Below are 11,167 nucleotides of genomic sequence, written 5' to 3' on the forward strand. Positions count from 1 at the left end.
ACACGGGCAAGATGATTTTGCGTTATGTATCGTGCCCAAGATTGTGGTATTTTACTGTGATTTTTTTAACTTTAATGGCTCGTAATGCCCTTTCTCAAGCAGTATGTTTTGAAACCTCATGAGTTATCTGCAAGACATATTCGATATGAAAAACTTGATCATCTTTAATACGGTAGAAGAAATCATATCATTGTTCTGATGGTTTGATAGGATCTTATTCTGGGTTTCTGCAACCTTAGAAAGCTGGCCATTTTTATTTAATGAGGAGGTTAGACTATGGTTTCACTGGCTACCAGGTTCCTGTAGTTCCTCGAGCTTCAAGATCATCTAGGGTAAACAAATGCTACCATTCCAAGGTTCCCTATTGGCCTATTTTTGCTTGGAAATTTACAGTTTCCTGATTTTATAAATCTTTTTAATCCCTGGTTTTAGGGGAGGGGACGAATCAGAAAGAAATGTGAGGATAATCAGATACAAGGATTTGGAATTTTATCTAGTGTAGCCGGCAATTTATTGCAGGGGAGTGAAAGCTCGGTCCCAACCAATGCTGCTTGTGTACAGGATTTGCATCACATTGTTTATGCTAACTCTAATAGAGAGAGAGAGGCTGAAGGTATATCATTGAAGGAAGACTCCTGTCTGCAGGGAAATTGTGATGAGAAATTCTTTGCCTTCCTGCCTGGTTTGCAGGGACACCATAAAAGCTACAAATTGAATGAATTTTGCCATGGTCAGAACAACCTTATTCTTGAGGTTGGTTCTGCATCAGGTGTCTATGACCAATCAGAGATGATATTTTTTGCTAAGAAGCTGGCTGCTGTTAACAGCAGAAATAATTGTGGATCTTCCTCAAACAGTGTAATTGGTGACTCCCCTTGTTTTGGGGAATTCTTCAAAGATAAAGTTGGAGGTGTGCTTGAAGGGAAATTAGGAGATAAATCATATACAAGTATAAGCGAAAAAGATGGAATTATTCCCATTACAGGCAGTTCAGAGGATTTGATCCAACTGGACAGGGAACCACATGCCCTGGTTGGTTCAGAAAGTGATGTAAAGCCGTCTTTGTTGGACTGCATAAATCATGTTCCTTGTCCTAAGCATTATGATAATGTGAAAGTAATTAGTAGAGATGATGACGAAAACTCAGTTCTGTGCACTCAACACATCACCATATCAAAGTCCTATACGCCAACGGCAGGTATTCGAGGGAGAAGAACGAAGAAACTCTCTGCTTCTAGACACTGGAGAGAAGCTCAAAAATTGAAGGGTAGGGGGTAATTTTAGAATTTGCTATTTGCATTATGTTTTAGCCTAGTGGATTGTGCACTGTTATTATGAATGTAAATTAGGTCTTATTATACAGTTTGTCCCACATATGATACAATTAATAATAGGTTTTTTCGTTGTATGTGAGGTTGAGGCTGCATTCCATTTTTGTGCATGTCTTAGTACAGTGAACTGATTTTTTGTAGTTTCATGTCTAGCTGATGGTACCTTTCACCTCTGGGTTGATTTCTTCAGATGGGCAAATGAAGCCAATGTACTGCAATGGGACAAATCGTCATATGGATGAAAGATCACAGAATATCTATCCTTTCAAGAAGAGGAAATTCTTTAGTCAAAACCCAGCATGCTCATCTGATGGAGGAGATAATCACTCCACAGGTGAAACAATGCATGCATGCAAATTTTCCTTTTTTGTGGTTTTCTGTTTGTGTTTATGCTTTAGGCTTTCAGGATATATTCAGTTTTGGTGAATGGTCCTAGCTCTTACATGCAGCAATTGGAGCATCATCCTCAGTAGCAGGTCAAGTACCACCTGAGTCCAAGGGTTGTAATGGTAGGAAAGCCTGTCATGTAATGAACTGGAAGATCTGCTTCTACTTGAGAGGCTCTTATGCATTTATTTTTGTTATTCAGTGAAGCTTAGCATAAAATCTTTCAAGGTCCCAGAACTCTTCATAGAGATTCCTGCAACTGCAACCGTTGGTTCACTGAAGGTTTGGAAAGTTGCCTGATTTCTTTGTGATTACTTACATGGCTCAGTACTTCTATACTATAGTTATTATTGTTATTGTTATTGTTATTTCAAAGATGCATGCAAACTTTAGGATATGGGCACATCTAATAAGTGCTTACACTTCACTGGGTGTCAAGGTACTCATTTGAGGTCTTTTTCTTTTTGGGTTGGAGGGGGTGGGGGGGAATGGTAGATTCGGGATATGTTTTTCATAAATTTTGTAGTCAGCACTAGAGGATTATTACCTTGTAGTTGTGGATAGACATGTTGCTTTTTTTTTTTTTTAGTGCCTGATTGTGGAAAACAAGCTGGCTATGGATGTTTTGTTGAGCCCAAGTTGCTTGTGTATTAACAATGTTGCATACCGGGATGAAGATCAGATGATACTTGCATCATGCATCATCTAAACAACAACAATAACCGTCTAATAGTTGAACAACTGGTGCTTTGATTTCTTTTACATTTTTATCATACTTTATTGCAAGTGGCATTTTGTGTAACACTTGGGAAGGAGAAAAAGTTCCAATTAAGTCTCATCACCTATTTGATTGTCTGCGATATTTGGTATTTGTTTTTTTTTTTCCCTTAGAGGACAGTTATGGAGGCAGTGACTACTATACTTGGAGACGGACTGCATGTTGGCATCATGCTTCAGGGAAAGAAGGTCAAAGATGACAACAAAACCCTACTTCAGACTGGGATATCTCAAGATCGGAAGCGTCATAGTTTGGGTTTTATATTGGAGCCCAGACATGCACAAATCACCCCACCTGCATGCACGGAAGACCAATCTTGGCTATCTGGTTGCACACCTCAGGACTTATCCAAGTATGTACCAACTTTTAGTTTCTGTACTCTTGAGCTATCTTTTATGTGTTCCAAGTTTGTGAATTAAAAAATTTATCTTGTCTAATTGTATTAGCATATTCTATTCTCAGGCATTCTGCACCGTTGACACTACAACCTGGTATATCTTATGTCTCCCCAAATACTCTGTTGTTGAATTTGGGTAGATTTCCTGAAAGTAATATGAGCATAGTTCCCTCTCTTGCTGATAGTTCAACTGCCACTGACATGCCAGAGACCCAGGCAATGGCTGCAGTTCCATCGATCAGTATGGAGGCATTGGCTATGGTTCCCTTTTGTAGGAAATCAAATCCTGAATTTGTACAGAGGCGAATCAGGAGACCATTCTCTGCTTCAGAAGTAGAAGCATTGGTTCAGGCAGTTGAAAAACTTGGAACTGGAAGGTACGTTTGATGATTACCTAGTTGCTTTAGTTCAGAATTTGAATTGCCTTTGTATGGAGTATAACCATTTGACTTGGGCTGCAGGTGGCGTGATGTTAAATTGTGTGTTTTTGACAGTGAAAAGCATCGCACTTATGTTGATTTGAAGGTCAGTGATTTGAGGTTCCTAGACTTGCAGATGAGTGCCACGATTGATCGTTGCACCACTTCTTGGTGTCTGGTATTTCTTTTTTGTAGATGTTTAAAGAGTGTGACTGTGTCTAAATATTTGATGGTGCTATCCCTAGAACTTCCCCAACCCACCACCCGTTGCCCATCTGCTACTTCCTATTTTATTTTCGGGTTGTTTCCCACAATCTATTTAATTCTTGTCAAATTCTCTGCTGCTATAGTCAAGACCTCGTTGAGTTGAGCAGTTGCTGAGCTACCTACAAGGTTTTAATTATATCATTCTACCCTCTGGATATAGTTTAGGACTGAAATGGCTTAGATGTAGGTTGGTCTAGATTGATTATATGCTGTACATCAGCGGATTTACCGCATATTGTTGTGTTTACAACATGAGGGTATAACAATGCAGGATAAATGGAAGACATTGGTGCACACAGCAAGAATCTCCCCTCAGCAAAGGAGGGGAGAACCTGTTCCGCAGGAGCTTTTAGATAGGGTCCTAGCTGCCCATGCCTACTGGTCCGCAGCATCAGACAAGGCAACAGGTTAAAACAGCTGTCTGAGGGCTTGCCTTCTTGGGAAACACAAGGATCAGGCAGAAAAGGGTTTGAGTTAGATCTCTGGTTATTCTTCATTACCATGTAAATGATTGATTATGTCTTCTTGCAAAGGGATTGGTGATCTGTACATGATTTGTTAAAAAAAGGGCAGCGTGCTGAAGAGAAGTCACCAAATCCACTCTCACTCTCTGGGATGTAGAAAGTTGGTGATATCTTGCTGCAATTGTGTCGTAGGTTTTAAGTGTTGACATTTTCTATTGTATGTAGAATTGTTGATCAGCAGGAATGGTATATATTGTTTGCGTCCATGTCTATCTGAAAGGAGCTGTATTTTTACAATTCAATATTTCCTGAAATCTAGCTTGTTTTGTTGCATATAGACCAGGATTTAACCCTGAACCTGAGGGAGGACCTTTTCTTGGGGTTCACAATACAACTTCATTCGATTGTTTTAAAGACAAGTTTACAGGATGCAATGTGGAATGTCTTAAAAAAGCTTGAGCATGTCTTCAAACACCAATTAGTTTTAAGTGGATTAATAGCTCATAATATTACAAGTGGTATCGGAACTAAGGAATCATAGATTAGGAGGAAATGCACCCAAACTTTTGACTTTCAATTTCTCCTGTATTGTCATTCTTGGTATCATCAGATCTGTATTGAGCACTGGCATCCGATCTGTATACCTCACTTTTCTCCAAATTATAAGAAAACATTTAAGGAAGACGTCCATTCCACCCTTCCATTGGATCCCCAAATAGGGGGAGCTACTGTACATCCCCAAAGCCACTGTTTGTGGTTCTTGGTGTTTTCTGATTCCCGCGTTCAACCCTCTACTACGCCCTAGTTGCTATTGACTCTCTCGTGCCATACTTGCTATCGACGATAGCCCCTCTAATTTCACTACGATAGGAAAGTAGTGCCACCGACACGCACAAAGTCACACTCACACACCAACACTCTCGAGCATGTCATGGAAATGATTTGAAATAAATGCTCTCTCGAATTTGTCCTTGGGCTCACCATCTGGAGCATCTTAGTGTTCCATTGCTGGTTCTTGTGCTAAAAAAAAACCAACATGATTCTCGTACCTGTTCTCTATTTGTGCTTCCCTAGGGTTTCTACAACTAAGATTTTGTTAGACACTTCGAACATCCTTGTTCAATCAGCTCGGTTGGTTTTTTATTCGACAGCTTCTTTGATTTGTAGAATGGGTAAATTTGTAATATTTTCATTTTCTTTATAGATTCAGTGACAGTTATTGTGTTCTCTACCTTGGGTTTGTGCTATGTTCTTTTGGGATTTGTTAATTAATGTTTTGTGCTGTTGGATCTCTGGTTCTTGTTGTTCATTGGTTTATTTGCTTTGTTGTTGACTTATAGCTTTGTCCTTTGTAGCGATTAGTATTGATATGCACGGGTTGTCGTTGGGGCTGTATGTGTAATGTAATTAGGCTGTGATGATGATTTTCATTGAATCTTGGAAGTGTAATTTGTACAAGTGTTGTGAATGGGCTCGATTGATATGGCAAGGCAACCCGATTGGCTATCTTTATGGTGAAAGTTTCGCAAAGGCAATCAAGGTTAAATGTTTTGTAGCTGTGCTCCTTTCCTATGTCTCAAAAAAACCATTATGAGCCCCATGGAAAAATATTAATGGAAGTCGCTGTTATGTGCAAAAAATCATTGTAGGTTGCATTAGTTTGTTATTTTACCTGTTGTGCTATGATATATCCATGCTTAACATCCTCAAATCTTGTAAACATAAAAGCCCTGATTGCTGAATGGTATAACTTGTTCTTGTACTTAGGCATGTTGTTCAGTTTTGTTGGTTGGATTTGTTTGTTATTTTTGTTGTTGCTGTGATCTATCCATGTTGGTTCATCCTCAAATCTTGATTATTTTTAAAAGCCCCCCTTCCTGAATAGCATAACTTGTTCTTGTATTAATTTCATGTTGTTTTTCTTTGTTGGTTGGATTAGTTTGTTATTTTACCTGTTTTGCTATCATATATCCATGCTGTGACATTTCATCTCGTTTAACATTTTTGTTGTTCTACTATGATTTAGTTTTTTTGGTTCATTTTCCTTATATATCCCCTTAGTTGTGATGATAACAAAGTTGAGTGGGGCCAATGGAACATTGGCACATACTCATGGCTGGGTAACCTAGATGGCCAATCAATATTGGCAACAGATTGTTGCAACCATTGAGGATGTTGTCACTTCCTATAAGTTACCATTCCTTTCCTGAGCCGGTTTCCAAAATGTTATCCCTATTGCTTTTGAGTTTCTAACATGTCTACCAACTGTTGTGTATTTATAATTTGTTAGAGATAGACTCACAAGATCATAAACATATGTTCTTCATGAGCCCCCTCAATGAGGACCCTAACACTGACCCCACTTACTTGAGTCAAACTAAACACTCCCCAGTGATGGTGGAAGAGTCTCCACCTCCACCCTAATTATAGGTTCTTTCCGTAAAAAATTAGCAAGGGGTGCGTGCTTCATCCAAGAAGAAGACAAATTACTCGTCTTCACATGGTTGAATACTAGCGTAGATGTCATCTAAGGAACCAATAAAAAACATGCTCAAATTTGAGAGAAAATTAGTTAATACTTCAATTAGTATAAACAAAGTACAACGAACCTGAGCGTTGGGTCCTTAATATATCGGTGATCAGTGATTCAAAAAATGACAAATAAATATTGTGCGAAACCCAAGTCGAAGGGTTGAATCAAGATGGCATGACTAAACAAGACAATATATAAGTTCTAATAGTTTCAATCTCTTGTACTTACTGTTTTATTTAATTTTTTGCCCGACTTTGCTAATTATTTTCTGTTTGGTTCTATTTTTCGAGTTAGATGAAGCGAATATTATGTATCAATCACTAGAGAAAAACAACTTTTCGTTCAAGTATTGTTGGCACCTGTTGAAGAACCAATGAAAATGGATTGCAAGTTTCTCAAAGGAAGGTCTAAAGTGAAGGTCGATGGCTCCTTCGACCTCGACCCATACCTCTGCTAACATGTTTGTAGATTCAGTAAATGATGCTGAGGCAGAGCATGTTGTTGATAATGATGTTGTTGACTTGGAAAGACCAATGAGAAGGAAAGCAGAGAAAGCAAATATTACTATTAGATTTCGGACAAAACCATAATCTTGATTTTATTTATCTATTACAAATAAGATACTATTAGAAAAGGCGAATTTTTATAAAAAAAAATGTATTATTTTTAAAATCGTAATAATTTCAAAACTATTACCGTATCCGCAAAGAAAAATCGGATTTGTGTTTAAAATATTAGCTAGAATGTGAGAGTTCAAAATGTAAGAAAATAGACAAAAGAGTGAGTAGTTAAGTTTGTAAATGGAATTGAGAGAAAAAAATAATAAAGAAAAAATTGAAAAATATTATTTTGATAGAATACAAAAATGATAGGGAATGAAATGTATAAAATTTTTGAAAGAGGAGTAAAATTTAAAAGAATTTTAGAAATGATGTTTTTAAACCAAAACTTAAGAAAATTTACAAGAAATGGAATGTGGATGCTCTTACACTACTTAAGACACCAAGAATCTCATCACCATAAGTAGAAGAGTCGCTTTAACAAAAACAAAAATAAAATAAGACTTGTGCAAAATTATCACCAATCACGCCCCCCAGCTCCCCGGCAACATTGGTTAAACATTTTTGCATTCCCAAAAAAAAAAAAAATCCATGGACTATACATTTTGCATTCCACAGACAGCCCTCATCTACCATGAGTTATGTATCTCCACATCCATGGAGGGTGATTCTCCTCGAGGCCCATCCACGGAGACGTCCCTAGCATCGTGCAACAACTAAGATCAAAGACAACAATCATAATTGAACTTTTTTTTGAGATTATCAAGACCATCTTGTATGACAAGTTGACCATGAGAATCTCAAGAGAAAAAAAAGAAAAAAAAAGCCACCTATACAAAGAGGGAAGAGATAAAAGAGACAAAATACTTTTTAAGGAGTAGACATAGACACAAATACGAGAATTGACCAAAGTTGACAAAGGCATGGACATAAAGTAAAAAGAGCAAGTGGACAAAAGGCAGGCGATACGATAAAAGAAGGGCATTTTTTTGATACATTTGGAGAGTTCACTTGCTAGGGTAGAAAGACATCTTCTACTTTTTTCCTCCTCTTCTCTATATACATGGTACTAGAGAGCATGAGGGTCCATAAAAGTTTATAAAATCACCTTACATAATCGATTTTCCCTCCCCAAGTCTCGTGCACTTAAGCCTGAATGCCAAATTACATAAATTTGTGTTTCTTTCATTTCTTATTTCCAGAACTTATTTTACTATTCTATTGAGGACGTAAATCACCCCACAGACTAGAACAAGAGAAAGTGTCATTCTCGGTCCACGAAGTTCCAGGTTTCAATGAAACAGTTTGAAGCCCATGATGGTGGTCTGGAGTGGCGGTACGTTGTCCATACGTATATCCATAGTAGTGAATAGAAAATAAATACAATAAATGTAAAAAAAAGAGGGAGACACAAATTTACGTGGCTCGGCACAGGGCTTACATCCACTGGTCATTTGAGGTGCAAATCCACTACAATGAGAATATTTTATAATCTTTTATGGTTTCTCGTATCTCACCATACAAATGGGGTCAAAATCCCTCAAATATAGAAGATAAAAAATGGTGTCTCGTCATGTGTGAGGTTGAAGAAGATGCTCCCTCTCTCTTAACCCAAAGTTCCCTCTTTATTAAGTCAATCTGATCCCTTTTATTGAGACTCTGTTAATGGTAGGTGAAGAATCCGACTTTATGTCACTTCGTCTATTTTTTTCTCTTTTCTTGTATGTTCTCTCTTTTTCTCTGACACCTGCTATTCTTCTTGTCTTGTCTCCTTCCTCCTATTTCCGACTTGTCTTCTAATGATGACCCTTTGGTAGGCTGGGTCAAGTATATCTGAGCCCGCTACTTTTATCCCTTCCAGTATGGCTGCAATTTTTAAGGTTGATTTTTTCAACAAGAAGGTTGTGAGAATCTTCAAGTCAAGCCGCGATAGAGATAGTCTGTGAAACAATGTAGAAAAATAAATGTTGAGAACTGGTCCCCCGAGTTTTTGTTTGTTTGCGCTAAGCAGTGAAGAACTCTGAGCGTGGAACTCGGCTTAGGTAGAAATGTACTCGACCGCCCTAGGTTCTTAGAGGGAATAGGGTGAAACGACGCTTCCGGCTTAGTTTTAACTTACAAGGAAATAGAGAAAAATGAAGATCTTGTTGTGGCATTCTAACGATCATAATTATTTTCTCACTGATGCGTTCTCCTAGTTTTAGAAAGCAACACCAACCTCTGGCTAATAGCTATGTTATGGAGTTCGGCTTGGAGAGATAGGTGGGAGATGTACTCGACTGTGCTAGGTGTGAAGGCGAAGCTTAGTTTTGAGAAATAGGTAGGAGATGTAATTGACCATGCTAGGTGCGAGCATAGAGCTCGACCTAGAAAGCTAGGCGAGAGATGTATTCCATCGCACTAGTTGCGAGAGTGGAGCTCGACTTAGAGAGATAGGTGGGAGATGTATTCGACCGCAATGAGTGTGAGTGTGGAGCTAGGCTTAAAGAGCTAGGCAGGAGATGTACTCGACTGTGCTATGTGCGAGCGCGGAGCTTGGCTTAGAGAACTAGGCAGGAGATATACTCGACTGCACTAAGTGTGAGCGCGGAGCTCGAGAAGACTTGTGAAATTTTGTAGTAAGGGCCTTCGAGGGTGCAACCATCTGAACATATAGTTAGCAAAGAGTGTGACTTTTGAAATCGTTTTGGTTTTGATGTTAAAGTTTGTTTTTATTACCCGCGCTAAGTGGTCAGGATGTTCGTTGTCCCCCGGATCCATCTCAGGCAGTGGTCGAGCCTGTCGACTCGTTCCCAAAGAAAACCCACTCATGGCTGTTGTGGAGCTTGGAGGTTCATTGCCAAAGGTAGTCCACTGGCGGCACTTGTGGCACAAGTGTAAGGCGTTTGCTGGAGAAGATGCTAGGTAGAAGATGACTCGACCCTGGAGAGATGACGAGGAGAGATGAGACACTTAGAAGATGTGTTCCCTCCTTTGTTCACTTGTGCAAGCATGAAGTATCAACTTAGATAACCAGGCAGGAGATATGCTCGACCGCATTGGGTGGCAAGGAGAGATGAGACACTTAGGAGAGGTGTTCTCTCCTTTGTTCTACAGGTGCGAGCGTAGAGCATCGACTTAAATAAACAGGCGGGAGATGTGTTCGACTGCATTGAGACATTTAGGAGAGATGTTTCCTCTTTTGTTTGCTGGGTGAGAGCGCGAAGCATCGACTTAGCTGCTTTGGCGAGAGATGTGCTCGACCGTATTGAGGCAAAGAGAGATGGGACACTTAGGATAGGTGTTCCCTCCGTTGTTCACCGATGCGAGCGTGGAGCATCGACTTAGCTGCTTTGGTGGGAGATGTGCTCGACTGCATTGAGGTGAAGAGAGATGGGACACTTAGGAGAGGTGTTCCTTTGCTGTTTGCCGGTTTGAGTGCAGATTATTGACTTAGCTGCTTTAGTGGGAGGCAGAGACTATTGCGACAGGAGACAGAGCTCGACCGCGCTAGGGGGTTTCCACAAAAAAAACCAAACAAGTGAGTATAATAATCCAAATTATAAGTTTGAGACTTTGCAAACCTAAGTCAAGTGGCGTGATGTCTGGTTAGCATCCGATCCATGTAGTGGAAGCTCATCATCCATGTGACCTGCAGATTAATCCCCGTGGGTGAAGGAGCTCCCATGATGGAGGATCACTTTGTCAGTGACATAAGATGTTGATGGATCAAGTGGTGGCTGGTGTGGTTCAGTTCACTGAAGATTCACTTGTGGCTTTCCAGGATGCACAATGACATGCATCCTCCGCATGCATCGTGTAGGGCGGCGAGAGACTGAGCTTGGTAGTCGGTGGTGTGTGTCGATGGCTAGTGGTGCACGTTGCATGGTTGGTTGTAATCTTCATGAGGTTTTGAGGGCTTGTGGGCCATTGGTTGTGGCGAGGTGCACGTTGCATGGCCCATGCAACGTGTGGTTGGAGTCTGGACTTGCTCCTTATGACCCTCAAGTGCATGGCGGTGCACCCACCATGTGCTGTCATGATGTGAGTGT

At 39.8% G+C, this 11,167-nt stretch overlaps 1 protein-coding gene across 1 annotated transcript; it reads left to right on the forward strand.

Moving 5' to 3' along the window:
* The first annotated feature begins 260 nt into the window (after positions 1-260).
* On the forward strand, positions 261-9,540 carry LOC121267282 (telomere repeat-binding protein 5-like). Its single transcript, XM_041171130.1, has 10 exons — positions 261-332; positions 433-1,198; positions 1,522-1,665; positions 1,781-1,840; positions 1,921-2,000; positions 2,610-2,848; positions 2,959-3,270; positions 3,355-3,418; positions 3,851-3,960; positions 9,483-9,540. The coding sequence occupies exons 1-10, from the start codon at positions 261-263 to the stop codon at positions 9,538-9,540; spliced, it is 1,905 nt and encodes a 634-aa protein (XP_041027064.1).
* The last annotated feature ends 1,627 nt before the right edge of the window (positions 9,541-11,167 follow it).

Source organism: Juglans microcarpa x Juglans regia, chromosome 5S (assembly GCF_004785595.1).
Source record: "Juglans microcarpa x Juglans regia isolate MS1-56 chromosome 5S, Jm3101_v1.0, whole genome shotgun sequence".
Taxonomy (NCBI): Eukaryota; Viridiplantae; Streptophyta; class Magnoliopsida; order Fagales; family Juglandaceae; genus Juglans; species Juglans microcarpa x Juglans regia.

Excerpts from the sequence above, each read along its gene's own strand:
- LOC121267282 (XM_041171130.1), top strand. The coding sequence starts at position 261 with ATGAGGAGGTTAGACTATGGTTTCACTGGCTACCAGGTTCCTGTAGTT. Across the intron at positions 1,841-1,920 it reads TGAGTCCAAGGGTTGTAATG|TGAAGCTTAGCATAAAATCT; the intron begins GTAGGAAAGCCT and ends TTTGTTATTCAG. Across the intron at positions 2,001-2,609 it reads CAACCGTTGGTTCACTGAAG|AGGACAGTTATGGAGGCAGT; the intron begins GTTTGGAAAGTT and ends TTTTTCCCTTAG.